Source organism: Lacerta agilis, chromosome 9 (genome assembly GCF_009819535.1).
Source record: "Lacerta agilis isolate rLacAgi1 chromosome 9, rLacAgi1.pri, whole genome shotgun sequence".
Lineage (NCBI taxonomy): Eukaryota > Metazoa > Chordata > Lepidosauria > Squamata > Lacertidae > Lacerta > Lacerta agilis.
In genome coordinates this window covers 27,605,828-27,623,049 of record NC_046320.1, presented here as the reverse complement: position 1 = coordinate 27,623,049, position 17,222 = coordinate 27,605,828, and the positions used below count along the sequence as shown (strand labels likewise).

Sequence of the window (17,222 nt, the reverse complement as noted above, 5' to 3'; positions counted from 1 at the left end):
TAGCCTCCAGAACAGACACCTTTTGATTCCAGTGAGAGGAGTGTATGGACCCAAAGAAACACATTTTTTTAAATTAAAAAATGGCTTTAGAAACATTAGAATCCAATGAGACAATCCGAATTCAGTCTCATTAATAGTATGTCCTCAGACTAGTATGTCCTTATCAACCTAAGCACTTAATTTTAACAAACAGGTAAGACCTTCTCTTGCAAAACACACAAAAAGAGTTTTATTTTGTCTGAAGACCTGCTTCAGGAGCCAGTTGTTGATTTAAAAGCATGATCCCAAGCAAATGTTATGTTCCACAAAGCCGCACCAAAGGAAAACATCTCTAAAATACAGGTGCAATAGCTTAATGGGCTTCACCGAAACAATTTAGTTAACACTGGTAATAAAAAAGGAAAAAGGAAAGTCACCTGAAATATTCTCTTAAACAACACAAGCACGAACAAGTATTTCTGACAGCCATACACTTAGTTACCCTGTGTGAGCAAAGTCTGCTTCCAACGAAACCAACACAAAGACATACAGTATCCCAGAGTCGTGGGGAGAGGGAGCTGCACACCTTCCCATTTACAGGTAACAGGGAATGAGCTGACAGGGGCAGCTGCATCCTGGCCCAAGAGTGGATGTATCCCTTAAATGCCTTTTAATAGGTTTCTGCAAAGAAGTACATGGACAAGGTTCCAGAAACTAGACCTGTACCGGAAAGTGGTCCAAAAGGAGGTTGGGATTAATGGTACTTTGGGAAGGTCCATGGCTCAGTGGAAGGGCACCTGCTTTGCACGCAGAAGGACACAGGATCATCCCAGACATCAAACAGGGAGCATTCCTGTTTGAAACCCTGGCAAGTTGCTGCCAACAAGCAAATGAAGATGGACCAACGGTAGCTTCCTATGTTCTATCTATCACAGCACCTGTGGGTCCGTCCTTCAAGAGCAAATCAGGATGGAGAAGTAGAAGCCTTATCAGTGCTATTCAAAGTATCGTCATTGGCTCTTGTCTCAGGGACCAGCGGATAGGCAAAATCTCTTACCTGGTCCGGTTGAGTAAAACAGGTTGTAGGTTCCAGAGACTACTTATGAAAGATGTGAAATGAGAAACATGACACTTGGGTCCAGCAAGTTCATCTTGCACCAGGGCAAAGATGGCATAATACTGATCTTGGTTGTAACCCAAACGCAGCAGGTCTAGGACACAGTTTTGGAAACTAAGCTCTTGATTTTGGCCCTATGGGCTGAAATGATCTGGAAACAGATCTGGTGGGAAGCGTTTTGCAGAGATATAGTAAATTAGGAAGGAATTTACAGGAGTCCAAGGAAGGACTTTCATTAGCAGCTATTTATATCCATCTTTTTTTGGGGGGGGGGTACACAGGGCAACATTCACAAGGGGATCCCACTTTATTGGCTTGGCAACAAAAGGAAAGTTGGGTTAGGTTAGTTACAGGGAACCAGGCAGAGGGCATTCTCGGTAGTGGCAGCCGTCCTGTGGAACGCCCTCACACCAGATGTCAAATAGAAAAACTACCAGACTTTTAGAAGACATCTGAAAGCAGCCCTGTTTAGCTTTTAATGTGTAATAGATTATTGTATTTTAATACTCTGTTGGAAGCCGCCCAGAGTGGCTGGGGAAACCCAACCGGATGGGCGGGGTATAAATAATAAATTCCTTCTTCTTCTTCTTCTTCTTCTTCTTCTTCTTCTTCTTCTTCTTCTTCTTCTTCTTCTTCTCATGCTGTATATTTGATAGGTGGTTTCTTTCACATCAGGTGGAATGTAACAGTGCATAGTGGGGTGAAAGTATTTCCGCCCTGCCCCCGCAAAGTGTTACTAGCTATTGAAACCCTGACCTGTCGCATTTCTCCTCCATTCTTGAAGCTGCATTTCTAGCTGTTACTGGCAGAAGGGGCATATTCAGGAAGTGTCCTGGCAGGGCTATTCCTCATCCAGAGTTAGGAAAAAGAACTCTGGTGGATCTTTCAAAACAGAAGTTAGCTGAGAGGAAGGCTTTGTGGTAGGTCTGTTCAAAGTGGCCTGGCTTGACACATTCATTTCTTCTCTCCCTGAGACAGTAGGCCGTTTTGGTTCAAGTTGAGAAATATCTTGGCATACATTTGAGTGAATTTCTTTACTCAGCTTATTCCATTTAAATTTACTTAAGGGTCGGCAATACGGGAAAGCAAAATTAAGGCTACAATCTTAAATGGGAGCGGGGGGGGGGGGGGAGAGTGAAGGCCACAGAAACCCTCCTCTATCCTTTTACCTTGTTTAGTTTGGAACATTTATCTCCCTATAGAAAATAACGAGGAAATTAATGAGAAATCTTGAGAGAAAATCTTCCCATTCTGGGAGAACATCAGGAGGATGAGACAGCAATGGCTCCTGCTCTCTCTTTGATGTCAGTAGGGCAGCAGGAAAGCCTAGCGGGTGGAGATCTGGCTCTCTCTCTCTCTCTCTCTTCCCTCTATGTCTTTGCCCCCCTCTCCTCCAAGGGGCCAAAGGATTGCAGTCTTAAGACAGAGAATAAAGGCTCCTTGGCACAAATCGGTAACCCCTGTGCACTATAATTTATGGGGAAGTCGTGTGCACAACTAATTTTTGTAAAAAAAAAAAAAAAGGCAATAGCAAAAATTTAATTTTGTCTTCGTTTCTTCCAGTGAACTCTTTAAGGTAGGGCTGGGGGGGGTGGAAGAGGTGTTAAATGCAGTCTATTATTTGCTCAGATGGTTGCTTCAAAGTGGGATTAGAAGCCATAAAGTGAAACTGTGTGAATCCTGAAACTTTATTGCAGGCAGCACCTGTGTCAGGAAAGGGAGAGATAAGAGAATAAAGAGAGAACAAACTATGAGAGGCGCATTAATCTGTCTCCTTGTGCTTTTAACATCTAAGAATCCCACTATTAATTCAACTACAATTGTGCAATTGTTCTTTTATAGCCTTAATTAACCCAGCATTGAGCTTTCTTTTTTTAAAAAGTCATCTTTCCTTCACTTTTTTTAAACTTGAAGACGGAAGAGTCTACAGCTAGCACTATGGCCTTCACAACCTAAAATATAATTCCAAGTTTAGTATATTTTGTTTCAATTTACATGTTAATACTGGAAAATGTAATGAGTCCATGGGTCTCTAATCTTTCAAACGGAGAACTGTGGGAAATCAAAGATAAAAGAAGTGCACTGAGAAGCCTAACCTAATACGTCATATCGATTAGCAAAATGATTCTGCAAAGTGATCCAAGGGCTCAATAATGAGATACCCAGCATGACTGATCTTGGATTGCTTTGAAGCAGAGTCTCAATCTCGGTCCCCCCCCCCCCCGAAAAAGTGAATATTTTGTTTTGAGCCCTTTCCTGCATGCTGATGTGACAAATGGGCAACGAACACAGAAGCCGAGTGTTGCGAACTCATTCCAACCTATAAATTTGCATGAAACAAACTTCTGAAGAAGACGTACCATAGCTTCCACTTGCGTTGGCACAGATAACGGCACCAAAGAAGTATGGCTCATATTTCTGAATTCTAGAAATAACTTTCTGGCAGGCCATGGTGGGATCCATTCCTGTTCGCATATACTCCACGGCTTGATAGCTGATTTAAGGAAAATAAATAAACAGATATTAACACAAAGGTTCTCCAAGTGTCACAGTATGCATAGTATGCCAAGGAGGAGGAAATGAACCTTTAAAAAAAACCTCCTCCGCTGATAGCAAAAAAGGAATCTTGCACGAACTTGCCCCAATGTTGAGACGGGGTAAAAAACCAAGACAGGGCCTTTTTAGTGGTGGTTCCCTATCTCTGGAATGGTTTGATTTGGCCCTAGTGATCCAAAGCCCCTGGGTCTAACTGTTGTCAAAAACTCATAATTAACTGGTTTGGAATATGAATTTGTCCAAGTCTTAATGCTTGGGTGCAATATGAACTGAACACTAGTTCCCTTCAAAATTCTTCTACGGCTAGGAATGTAGAAAGAGAGTCTGCATATTTAAACGAAATGTGCAATAGCTATTATAAGTTCAAAAACTTGGTTGTTAATTACTGTTTGGACAAGGCTAAGCAACATCCCCAAGATGATGTTGTTTTTCTGTGTCACGAAGGACCTATGGGCATGCCTAGTGACACCCCCAAGGCTTGAAGGGAAAAAGAAGACGTGCAGCTTCCAAGAGTGCCTATACAACTCTATGAGTGAAAGCCCATCTTTTACCCCAGGGTGGCCTCACAATTAAACCCAGTATCAAAAAAAGTACCCAGACCCAAAGAGTTCACAGAATATAAAAACCTGGGCAAGAAGCGCATCATCAAATCCCCATCTCCAGTGGCAGCTGCAGCTCCAGCAGTACTATCTGCATATGCTCCAGCTCCAGCAATTGGAGAGTCTCCTACACGTCTAAGAAAGACGAAGGCGATGTTAATCCAATGAAAACAGCCTGGCAATGGGAAAAGATTCTGAAAGTTCCAACAGAGTCACAAACAAGCTAGCAACAAAGACACGCTGAGGCCTGTTTCTCATTGAGGTAGTAAACCTGTGCCTGCCTGGAGTAAACCTTTTTCAGCTATATGTACAGACAGTCTCAGGACTCTGCCAGACAAAGCATTTATCCACATTTGCTTGTACAAAGCTTAGGCAGTGGTTACACCATGTCTGGTATTTACTGAGCATTCATTTGGATTTGTTTCTGGGTTTGTTTGTTTTTAGGAGAGCTTATGAGGACAAAAGGCCATTCATCCTGATTTGCTTTTGGGGTGTCTTCCCATCAATCATTTGTTCATTCCACACTTTTCTACACAGACCACTTTCATTGCCCATGTCTAAATTTCCTACTATGAGCTCGATTTTCCCTTGCAAAATACATGACAGAATGCTCATCCATTAAAATGTAAGACACACACACACCCAAACCAAAAACCACAAAACTTAGAATTGCTGAATTGCTTCTCCCCAGCATTTAGTTTTCTGTTACAGAGGATAGTAAGTCATTGGACTCCCCGACTGTAGTCAGTACAGCCCAGACACAAGCTTACTACCTCAAGAAGATGTAGTGGTAAGTCTCAGAATATAATAGCAGATTTTGTTTTCCCTTGTGTCAATTCCATTCTTTTTGACAGCAGTATTTATTATTATATTTGCCGAACTGCGACTGAAATATCAATGCAACACTTAACTTAAACATACAATATAATCAAAGCACAGCTCTAAAACGGATAGAATTGAACCAATCACAGGCAAACCAAGCAAAAACTAAGGGGCTACAAAATTCCCCTGCCACATGCATGACCACAACCAAACCGATAAAAAAAACCAAAAACAAGGGTAGTTGATATTAAAAGCATTATTGGATAAAAGTTTTTAAACATTATTAAAAGGCCTGAGAGAAAAGAACAGTCTCTGCCTGGCACTGGAATAGGTTTCAGGGAGGATGCCTGAGGAAGGCTCTAATCCAAACTTAGCATTTATAGAGATCAAAGACATTCACATGGAGCCCTGCAAGGTAGGCTAGTATTATCCTGGCATTACAGATGGAAGGTATGAGGCTGGTAGAGTCTCTTTCATAAGGACATACTCAAGAATTTATGACTGTGCTGAAATTGACTGCCCTTAACTATCGCTAGGCTGGGATATACCAGATCTAAATTTCTGTGCAAGTTCATGGAAAATAAACTGGTGAAAAGGAAAAGATGAGGAAGAAGACAGAAAACAAATTCATGCATTCTTCACATATACACTTTCCCACAATATCCTTCTTTCAATTGATATAAAAATCATGACCACTACAGCAGCAGTTCACATACACACTCATACTTACTATAAGCAGCATTTAAGAAAGGAAAACAAATCTCATCAATAAGGAATCTTGATTTTATTGTGACACGAACCCCTGAATTTTGTGGTCTGCACCATTTGTAGACGTCCCCACAGCAATGCTTCCATTCTGACCGATCACAATCATGCCTACAAATGAAAAGAGGCAGGGAATTTAGAAGCAACATTATGGGTTGATTTTGTTAATTGAATAGGGGTAATGTTAGGCGACCACCCTTTAAAGCAGACCAGACTCCCTATCTCCCCATGCCCTCATGGGCAAATTTGACAGGTGGATGGAGCTCAGGAAATCCCTTTCTAAATTCTGGGCAATGTGACCCTTGGACAAAGCACAATCTTGCCCATTGTTTTACATAGGGCTTTGTAGGCACTGCTGATCAGCAGGGCCTGAAAACCCCTTTTCAAGCTAAGCCATGTTTTGGACCTGGCCCAATGCCCATGCTGACACATATAGACAGCAGAGTTCCTGGTAATATACGACAACTGCCGCAATCTTTTCTTATCACAACTAGATGGTGATGGGATCCACTTCACCTGGGAACTGTTTGCCTTCCTTAGACCTCTTTTACATTTGGAGTAACTCCACCTTAGAGTCCATCTACTGTATTAGGTTTAAAGAAAGAAAATCTCCCATCCGCGAAGACAGATGATCACCAGGATCACAGTCTGCCGCATAATTCTGCACTGATTAAGTCAGAAACATGGGCTTTGGCTCCTGGCTTCAGATGGGAGGCATATTATCATTCACTCCAAGTGTGGAAATACATATTTTAGGACACTTAATTGTTAATTTATAGACCCACATCCAGATAATTCACGCACTGGCTACTGGAAGGCAGTGAATGCCATAAACATAGTGTCAACTGACACAGCATGAAGCAATTGTTCAAAGTTTGCATTCAATTATTTGCCAAGTAGGCAATTTGCCTACAGAATGCAACTGCCTACAGTAGCCTAGTTCAGTTCCGCTCTTTCTTTGCCTCCTAAAGAAGGGAAGCAAAGAATAAATCACTGGCTTGGGCAAACTGCCAAGGTGCAAAAGTTCATAAGGACATACCTTATGTCCTTATGATTAGCAAGAACCTTGGCATTTGACATTTTTAAAATGCTAATTACTTGGTGGTGACGAATTTAATCATCACACTAGAAGTGCCTCTTAAGTGTCTGGGAATGAGACTTGTGCTCCCAAGTCACTTAGGTGCTTCTGTAAATTCCAAATTTAATTACTATGCAGATGGAAGAGGCTGGATCCAAACAAAGTCCCCCCCCCCCCAACAACCCACCCCATCTTCAGTTAATTTTGCAAAATGTAAAGTTGAAACTTGAGCTTATTTGAAAAAAAAAAAAAAAAAAAACTTCCAGACCTATGTAGTTCTGGAATATCCACTAGGATGATCAATTCACTGGAATATATAAGCTCATTTTGAAATTACTTCTTCTTCAAGAAGGAGCACTCTTGATGCACTTTTAGCAAACTTGCAAGCAAAAAGAGTAAACTAAGTTGTTCCTGCTTGAAAACAAAGTGGTGCTTCGATTTTGGATGATAATCATGTTCTACTAACACAAGTTCCGCCTCATCAGACCACGTGTGTATTTTTTTTTAAAATGCTCAGCATAAATCTATAGAATGAATGAATGTACGGGGACTGGGAAGGAAGGGTGAAAGGGGAATAGAATGTCACATTCCTGATTCTAGAACTAAACAGAGAAACATAGGCCAGGTTCCTACAGTAAGTAAGGAGATTTACAGAATGGGGTGAGGGGTAACATGACAGGTGTACCTCCACACCCCAAGTCCTGCCAGCTCATGCTGGCCTAGGTGGAAGGTGGCTTCCGTGTAATTTTTCACTATGCAAGCAACAGATTGGCATAGCTGAGAAGCCCGAGGAACTTTTGGATCAAGTGGATCCAAGGCTGCTGATGATCTGCCTCAAGACTCCTCATTTCACAGCTCCTACACACAGTAGTGTTTCACCCTCCTGGGCAGAGCCCCACAACCAGCAAAGAGGCAACTGTGCATAATCTGACAGCACAGCATTCAACATTCTGGGGTGCTAGGGCTTCACGCTTGGGAAATGTGTTGCTGAATCACTGATGTTATCTCTGCACCAGGCAGAGTTTGTTCTTGAAGTGGATCATGTCCTTATGTCTTGCTTAAAATTATTTACATTCAGTTTGTCTGGTGGCTCATTTAAAACAAGCAGAGGGATTGCAGCATGAAACAGGCTGCTGTCAAGAAGGCATACCAATAGTGTCATGGTTATGAACATCTATTCTTTCCTTTGATACACTCCGCTCTTCTTTGGTGAACTTTGCAGTCTGTTTGTATGGGCCACATGATTTTGAAGCATCTGGCGTCACACTCTGCAATCAAAGTTCCATTCACATTAAAATCTTGGGGGAAAAAGAAACTGGCATTTCAAACAAACCTGTTTTCTCTCCCCCCCCCCCCCGGCCATCCTAAAAGAATAATGTAAGATTTCTGTATATGCCAAGGATGAAGAAGTTTCATCGAAGGCAAATTGCTGTAGCTCGGATGCTTTAAACAATGAACAGACAAAAGCATCTCCTTCAATTTAGAGTAACTCAATACTCAAAACACTCATGAAATCTGAGCGGGGCTGCGATAACTAGTTATGTGATTTGAAAATGTTTCCTACAATGAACAGCCAGCAGAGAAATAATACATCAACATTCTATGTGCAAAAAACCCAGCATGATAATTTGTCTTACCACCTACCGCTATAATTCAAGATCAGTTTTTCTCAATCCTCATGAGCATCCATACTGATTGTGATGAGACAACTTTATAGACAAGCCATACGGCTAAAGGCACTGAAGCCAGATTATTCAATTTGCTCTACTTCCACTCCACATACCCTGCAAACACCCTTTACAATCCAACACACCCTATTTTTTCCCCTTTTGCTGGTGGCTCAAGTTAAAATAATTAAGAAAGACTTTGTGTGCTTTAGACACAAAGATTTATCCTGCTAGCCTTACAGGTTGTTATCTTTCAAGTTTCTTCCTATGATCTCGGGTGCAGAGGTCCCTCTACAGGTTTCTGCATAGCCCGTGTTTTCTGCAGGGATAACTTGAAGGGTATAGATAGTCAAGAGGGTGGGATCCTGCACGCACAACGAAGGAAGAAAACATCTTACACAAATCACAATAGGCTTCTGATTCAATGATAAAAGAATAGTACTGGAGCTCCATATTATATTTCTTAACAGTAAATATCTAATTGGAGATTATTATTTTTTAGGTGTGCCCACAGTTATACATCTGAGTGAGGTAGCATAAAAAAAATGTCCATGCTGAACAGTTCCACATAGATTTAATGGTTACACAGTTATCAGGATCACAGCAGGCTCAGAGCATATCTTAAAATGAACCTGCATTCCAGGTGCATGGCTAGGGGCAAAAATATTTTTTTTAAAAAAAACTTAACCAGAAGATAAAAATAATTTAGGATTTTAAAAATAAGGCAAACAGCAGGAGAGCTTGGGCTTGTTTATATGAAAAAAACCAATGTGTGGATTCTAATCAAGGCACAAAGCTAAAAAGTTCCAAGGTGGGGGAAGAGCAGAAAACCTAGCTCCCAGAGAGGACAGAAGAACACGGGGAAGTCCCTGGGTACATAAAACTCCTTAAAAGCAACTGTCCAGTGATGGCAGGGGCACACAGATAGTATTATCAGGTGCCCAACACTTACAAGGCAGACAATATGAAACAGCAAGAATCAGATGCAGTGGAAGGATTCAAGTTGAACTGGTTAGAAGAAGCTGGTACCAGCAGTGACCAATTCTAGCTCGACTGGAGACTAAAGAGAACTGAAGAGCAGGACCCTCAAAGCTGATCAACAGGACCATTTGGCTCCATAGGCCAAGCTCCACCGGAGCACTCTCTTGTACACATTCACACACCTTTTTTTTTTTTTGGCACACATCACATTCCTCTTCCCCTGCAGCTTACTCCAATGATGGAGTGGGGTGCTGGAAATGTTGCAGACATAAGAGCCCTGCTGGATCATGCCCAAGGCCAATCTGGTCCACCATTCTGTTCTCAGTGGCCAGATAGATGCCCATGGGAAGCCTGTAAGCAGGAAGTGAGTGCAACAACACTCTCCTTGCGTACAATTCCCTGCAGCTGGCATCCAGAGGCATACTGCCTCCGAAAGTGGTGGCAGAACAATATTTAATACAATGTAGTCACCATGTTTACTTTCTTGGGTTCCATGATCACTGCAGATGGTGACAGCAGTCACGAAATTAGAAGACGCCTGCTTCTTGGGAGAAAAGCAATGACAAACCTAGGCAGCATCTTAAAAAGCAGAGACATCACCTTGCCGACAAAGGTCCATATCGTTAAAGCTATGGTTTTCCCAGTAGTAATGTATGGAAGTGAGAGCTGGACCATAAAGAAGGCTGATCGCTGAAGAACTGATGCTTTTGAATTACGGTGCTGGAGGAGACTCTTGGGAGTCCCATGGGTTGCAAGATTCTTAAGGAAATCAGGCCTGAATGCCCACTGGAAGGACAGATCCTGAAGTTGAGGCTCCAGTACTTTGGCCACCTCATGAGAAGAGAAGACTCCCTGGAAAAGACCCTGATGTTGGGAAAGATGGAGGGCACAAGGAGAAGGGGACAACAGAGGACGAGATGGTTGGACAGTGTTCTCGAAGCTACCAACATGAGTCTGACCAAAATGCGGGAGGCAGTGGAAGACAGGTCCATGGCGTGCTCTGGTCCATGGGGTCACGAAGAGTCGGACAAGACTAAACAACAACAAAACAACAGTCACCAGGTTTATAAAACAAGGGGGGGAAAGTGGAAAAGTTGTGTTTTACCTTCCAGAAGTTTGGCTGACAGTTTCGATCAAGCCACTGTGAGTACATTGAAAGAGAGCTCTGTGTAGTCAGGTCTTCACTTGGAAACCCCATGCTTTCTGCAAATAGTGAGGCTTTATGGAACAGAAAATAATGAGTAATTTCTTTTTCTATGTAACTGTTTTTGCAATTCAACAAGCATGCATGAGGACACCGTTTAGCTCATCGAGATCCCTATGAAAAAACGGCATGCCACTTGTAAACCATTTTCATATTATATTACAACAGTCAGAGCCCAAGTCACTGCCCTATAAAAGTGTATACGTTGTGATGATTTTGTCCTCAACAGAAATGCCTTTCTCATTTTCTAGAACAAGAACATATATCAGGGGGTTTCAGAATCCTGAAGGCTGATAGCAAACTAAGAGGAACTATATCAATTTGCAACATGGAATCCATAAATGAAAGACTTGTGATAAGAAACAGCAAAGTATCACTACACTGTCAGATAGAAACTTTAAGAATTAAAAGTCGAATACATTAGACTGTATTGATTTTTTAAAAAAAAATCCTGTTGCTTTTATCTAATATATCTGAAGCATGTTTCTAATTTTTTTCCTGTTACCATAAATTTTTAAAAGAGAAAAGTGTTTTTGGGGACGTCATACTTATAACTGCATAGCTTGTGTTTTCACAGAATCCTTTCTGAGCTATCTGTTGCAGCTATACTTTTTAAAGAATAATTTCTAATGCTAAAATTCCAAAAATCATTGATGAGTTTTCTCACTGAAGGCTGCGATTCAATCTATTAAAAAAACATTTACCTTTGGGCTCCAAAAAGAGTTCCGCAACCAAGTACACCAAAAAACAAACAAACAAACCCCCGCTTCTGCACACAAGAGCATTCAGTAATAATAAATACAAAAAGAAAACCATAATTTGATACAATTAACACATACCAAAAATTTGGCAGAACAAAAAATGCCTCAACTGCCCACCTAGAGGAGAAGGGACCTTTCTAAATTGGGAGTAAACACCACAACTCTACGTTAAATTACTGCAATGCGTTATACATGGGCCTGCCTCTGAAGATGGCTCAAAATTTAAGATAAAAATCGTAGAAAGACGGTTTGAGCATGTAACACCAATCCTGGCTCAATTGCACTGGCTACCAGTTAGTTCCTGGCTCCAATTCAAAGTGCTGATTTTGACCCATAAAGCCTTAAATGGCTCAGGACTGCAATACCTCAAGGACTGCCCCTCCCCACATGACCAGACCTGAACCCTGCAATCATCAACTGAGGCCCTTCTTCGTGTTGCTCCTTTGTGAGAGGTCTGGAGAGTGGCAACACAAGAGTCGGCCTTTTCTGTGGTGGCTCCCCATTTGTGGAATGCACTCCCCAGGGAGGCTTGCCTGGTGCCTTTATTACTTATCTTTAGGTGCCATGCAAGAACATTCCTCTTTCCCCGGGCCTTTGGCTAATTAAACAATCTATGGGCTTTTACACACACACACAGAGTGTATGTGTGTTTTTATACTGTAAACCGCCCTGTGATCCTCATATGAAGCACAGTATAGAAATTTAATAAACAAACAAAACAAATCAAACAAATCTTTAATAAAAAATACAGTGGTGCCCCGCTAGACGAATGCCTCGCTAGACGAAAAACTCGCTAGGCGAAAGGCATTCGCTAGCGAAAGGCTGTCTCGCAAAATGAATTTGTCAATGGGCTTGCCTCGCAAGACAGAAAAAAAAATTTCCCCCGTCAAACCGCTATTTTCCCGTTGGTGCTTCGCAAGACGAAAAATTCACTATACGACAGCACTCGCAGAACGAATTATTTTCGTCTTGCGAGGCACCACTGTACTAAAAAAAAAAAAGCAAAACAAAATTGTGAACTTAAAGAGACTGGAGTGCATGATGCAGAGGGCAGAAATAACCTATCAAGCCAAACCAGAGCACAGTGGTCCCTATCCATTTTAAGCAAGTGTGGGGAACCTTTGGCCTGCCAGATGTTGCTGAACGACAGTTCCCACCAGCCCCAGCGAGCATGAGCAATGGCCAGGGATGATTGGAGTTGTCATTCAGCAACATCTGGAGGGCCAAAGGTTCCCCACACCTGCGCTAAAGCATTTCACTGTATCTTAATGAAATCAAGTAACTTGTCGCAACCAACTTGTGACTAAGTTCTTGACAACAGCGAGGCAGCTTAACTTCATTTGGGCAGAGGCGGCTGCCTTCCACCACTGCATGGCAGAGCCAAAATTTCAAGGGAGCAAATCGAAGGAAGTTACCTGACTCTCCAACCAGTAAGGTGTGCTGAGTATGCTCTATCACTTTTCGTGCCACGCCAATAGCATTTTTTATGCGTCTGAGATCGGCTACTGCCCCAACTTCCATAGTATTACTGGACCAAAGACAGACAAATGTGCCCAAAAGCAAAACAAACAAACAAACAGAGCTGTAGTCAGGAATATTTTAAATTTATACCAAGAAATGCAGAGTATAAGAATAATGTATGCTGCATCTAAAGGACAAGCATGAGATGGGTATAAAATGAAGATTGGTGTCCAAACGTTACTTGCAACCCCATTAGACTACTGCAGACTACATGGGTTGAATCTGTAGATGGGGAATTCCCAAATTACTGTCCACAGAACATGAGTGGTTTGTGATCTTAATTCAGATGGTTTGTGGCATGTCTGTAGATTTGTAGTTGAATATAACACATCTATTGCTTTAAACATTCATTCTGACTTTTAACTGCATTCTAATTGCTTTTAATTTCTCATATTGCATTTTAATGTATTATAAAGTAAATTCTGTGGAATTCACATTGTAATAGAATAAAATGCAATGTGCAGGAAATTAAAGCAGCAATAAAGACACAATTAAAATTCATACAGCATCTAGCACAGCACGATTGCTACAGCAGGCAGAAAAAATCATTTAAAGTGGTCAGCCTCAACAATTTGCAAGTGGTCTGTGGGTAAAAAAAAGTTTGGGGAACACTGCTGCAGACTACAGTTCAGATGGGCACGTGCTCTCTTTAAACTGTTATTTTGAAGCATATTTAATTAGAGGGGGGAAATAGAGCTAAACCTGACTCGCTAAACCAAATGCATATGCTCTATTGCTACTAGTGCACAGCTTCTCATTAGAGCAGGGCCAGTTACACACAGTGCCATATGTGTGTTTATCTGCTAGTTACTTTAGAGACCCTGGAGTGTGTATGAAATAATGTGCATAATAATGCAATAAACCAGTAAAGAAACTGTACTTCTTGAGATCAAGGAGCGAGACAGAAACTAGAAAATATATATATGTGTGGGAAAGACTGACATAAAGATTTAGGGGGAGGGAGAGAACCATCCCTAGTAAACAGCCCATTCACTCTCAGATGCACACATGCCCTTCTGGGCCTGTAGGTTCCCACCTGCTTTTCAATGGAGAGGGCAGTAGAAAAACTGTCTACTCTTTGAAGTGAATGGGGAAGATTCTGAACATGGAGGAGCTGTGTGCAAACAGACAGCAGAACCCCTATGCCTGTTAGGAATGATGTGGGATTCCTTACCCATCCATAATCATAGCATCCAATGTTGTTTCTCCATGTTCATCTGGGTGTCCTCCATACCCCACACTTCCATCACACTGCTCAACTTCACACTGACCGCAGCCTTTCTCTACTGCATCCAGTTCAGAACCACCTGCCTGTAAGGTACTCCAAGCTGAAAGGAACAACAACAACAACAAAATCCCACTCACTCCACATGTAAAGTATGTAGAAGTCATATTCTTAAAAAGCACACCACCAATTCCCATCCCTAGAATACACAGTACAGCGCAAACGTATAAGTGTTCATTGTCCTGATTTTATGGAGGCTGGTCAATAAGTACAAGAAAACTAAATCCATCATGCTCAGGGAATGCAGCATCGGTGGCAAAACTCTTAAACCTGGGATTCCTAGACATTAATTGTCAACTGTCTGCGTCTCATTGTATTCTCCCCCTGCCCTGCCAATCTGGCATCAGCCACAGTTGGCAAGCAAGCTATAGATTAAAAATGGCCTATTTGTCTGATGTGACAAATGTTGTAATTTCTTTCTCTTCAAGCCCAGAGTCTCCAATGAGCCAATTATGTTCAGAAGGAAAAGCAAAGCAGCACAAGAGTGGATAAATTCCCTTTAAAAAACAAAAAAACAAAAACAAAAATGGCCCTGCTCTTTTAACAGGGGAAGCTTTTTCCAGCATGGCGATAAATGGTGGGGAAAGTTTTCCTGGCTACAAGTCTGCATTAAGTTGCAACAAAATAGAAAATTCTTTTCAGTAGCACCTTAGAGACCAACTGTATTTGTTCTTGGTATGAGCTTTCGTGTGCATGCACACTTCTTCAAATACACTGAAACAGAAGTCACCAGATCCTTAAGTTGCAACAAAACAGGAGTGGAATGGGGGTGGAGGGATGGGTAGAGATGGGATAACCCTCACTATATGGCAACAACATGGAAAAAAAAGATTTTTAAACCATTTGTATGGCATTTCACTGAGGGGTTTAAAACAATTTAATGTTGTTCCATATGCTTCTTTCACAAGCCAGGCTATGGTGAAAGAATTTCCTCAAGATGGACTTTAGCACAAACTTTATGGATATATTGGGCAAAGGAGAGGACTCATTAATCTTGTCCCAGATGCATGCACACTCACTAGAAGGAAGTGAGGACGCTCCTTTTTACACACTGTGTGTGACACAGAAGCAGAAAGTGTGCAGATCATATTTGTGCATTGTCTGATGTTGCTGCTATGAATTCAGTGAAGACACCCACAACAAGAGCGGACAGCAGAAATCTATGTTGCACAACTGGCCACAAGATGTTGCTGTGGCCTAGTAGACCAAATTATGTAGCTAATACAGAAAATAGCGCAAGCTGAACTTCTGCAAACACAGCAGCACACCAGTGTTTTCTGTGTTAATAAAATGCCATGCTAAGAGCCCTCCTGCCACATTATTGTGGATTAGAACCCCTTCACCAAAAGACCTACGCTGAAATGGTAGGGGGAAGTGCCCTGCCTGTAACAGTGCTACACTAAGAAGGTGACTAACCTGCACTAAGTAATGTAGATTATGTCTCACTAAACCAGAACTTAAAATGTCCCACACCAAACCAGGAAGAGGAAAGTAGCAGGAAAAAAAACCAGGGAAGTTTAACAGTAGCAGTGTGGACAGCTAGTTCATCTGACCATGCTTAAACTGTCTCCACCCTTTCTCGAATTTCATTGCAAATATTAAGTCTTGTTTAAAAAAAGAGCACTGTTGAACATGCACAGAGTGCCTTTCCCCTCCTCTCCCCACAGACAAGCCCAACCAGATTTTTGGGACTGAGATAGTGGCTCCCATAAATGAGAAAAGGGGGAAGAGGGGGGGGGAGAGAACAATTGGGTCCCAGGGTCTGACAGACACTGCTGAAGGTGAAGCCTCCCTCTCCAACCAGCCCAAATCTGGTTAGCTTGAATCCCCACCCCCACCCTCAAAGCAGGGGGTCCTGCTAACCCCAAGTGATCTGAGGGCCTGGGCTTCGAAAAAGCGGCTGCTTTGCTCTTATGTTTCTCCTCAACGCTTGACTTTAGGAAGGCACAACACACCCTGCTTGAGACATCTAATGCCAGCGTGCGATGTTATCCCAGCCCACAGATGCCAGCATGCAGCACAGCAGGCGGCATGTAGCACGCACACAACTGCCTGCAAGGATCTTTGCAGATTTGCCCATGTGGCGCCGAGACCAGGGCTGGATCATGAATCTAGAAAGCGGGGGGGGGGGGAGGTAGCCCAAACAAAGCTTGGGGGCAAACCTAGGACGGGGCGAGGGGGTCTTCCCCGCCCGCTCGAGCCTCTCCTCTGCGCAACCACGGAAGCCCTGGAGGAAGCTAAACAGCACCTGCTTCGGCGGCTTTCCTAAAGGGCCAGGTGTTGAGGACCAGAGGCAGCGAGGGCGCCTCGCCCCTCGCCGCCACCGCCGCCTGCAGCAGCAGCAGCAGCAGCAGCAACAAGCAGGGTCCCCTCGCACGCCCCATCGCTCCGCCAGCCCCACTGAGCCGCTCCCCTGTCAGCCCCACATCTCGTGACCGATCGGCCGCACGCGCAGTAGCCCGCGAAGGGCGGAGACTGTGCCGCGACAAAGAGTCTTGCGCGGAGCAGGGGCGTCCTTCTCATTGGGCTGACTGGAACTCAGCCCAGCCCAGCCCAGCCGCCTTCCCCGGCGCCTCCGCCTTGCAGCCTCCGCCGCTTGCTGCCCCGCCACCGCAGGAGTCGGGCTCCTGCTGCTCGATAGGGAGCACACACAGATGCAGTGAATTCCTTCCCTGCCTCTGCTTCAGGGTCTTACTGCCCACCAATTTGTGTTTTCAGTTGCTGTGTTTGCTCAGATCGCGGCTAGGAAGGAATTAGCAGGCGGACACGATCCTTTCCCCTTCCGTTGCTCAGCGCCGGCTGCAGCAGCAACCGACAGCTGCCTCTTCCTCCTCCTCCTCTCCATGCTGAGAGAGAGAGAGCTGGCTTGGGGGGGGGGGGGATGGAA

At 43.1% G+C, this 17,222-nt stretch overlaps 1 protein-coding gene across 1 annotated transcript; it reads right to left on the bottom strand.

Annotated features, from left to right (window-relative positions):
- Nucleotides 1-2,656: 2,656 nt before the first annotated feature.
- AGA (aspartylglucosaminidase) lies at nucleotides 2,657-16,719 on the bottom strand. Its single transcript, XM_033160796.1, has 9 exons — nucleotides 16,584-16,719; nucleotides 14,225-14,378; nucleotides 12,945-13,057; nucleotides 10,670-10,782; nucleotides 8,067-8,184; nucleotides 5,874-5,949; nucleotides 4,279-4,386; nucleotides 3,457-3,590; nucleotides 2,657-2,800 (listed from the first exon to the last, which is right to left on the bottom strand). Exons 1-9 carry the CDS (start codon nucleotides 16,717-16,719, stop codon nucleotides 2,700-2,702), a joined length of 1,053 nt encoding a protein of 350 aa, XP_033016687.1. The 3' UTR covers nucleotides 2,657-2,699.
- Nucleotides 16,720-17,222: the final 503 nt, after the last annotated feature.

What these genes read in the sequence shown, in the direction of transcription:
- AGA (XM_033160796.1), bottom strand. Translation starts at nt 16,719, where the DNA reads ATGGGGCGTGCGAGGGGACCCTGCTTGTTGCTGCTGCTGCTGCTGCTG. An exon ending in GATGCTATGATTATGGATGG is followed by an intron (nt 13,058 to 14,224) that starts GTAAGGAATCCC and finishes TCTTTGGTCCAG; the next exon opens with TAATACTATGGAAGTTGGGG. An exon ending in CAACGCAAGTGGAAGCTATG is followed by an intron (nt 2,801 to 3,456) that starts GTACGTCTTCTT and finishes TTCCTGACACAG; the next exon opens with GTGCTGCCTGCAATAAAGTT.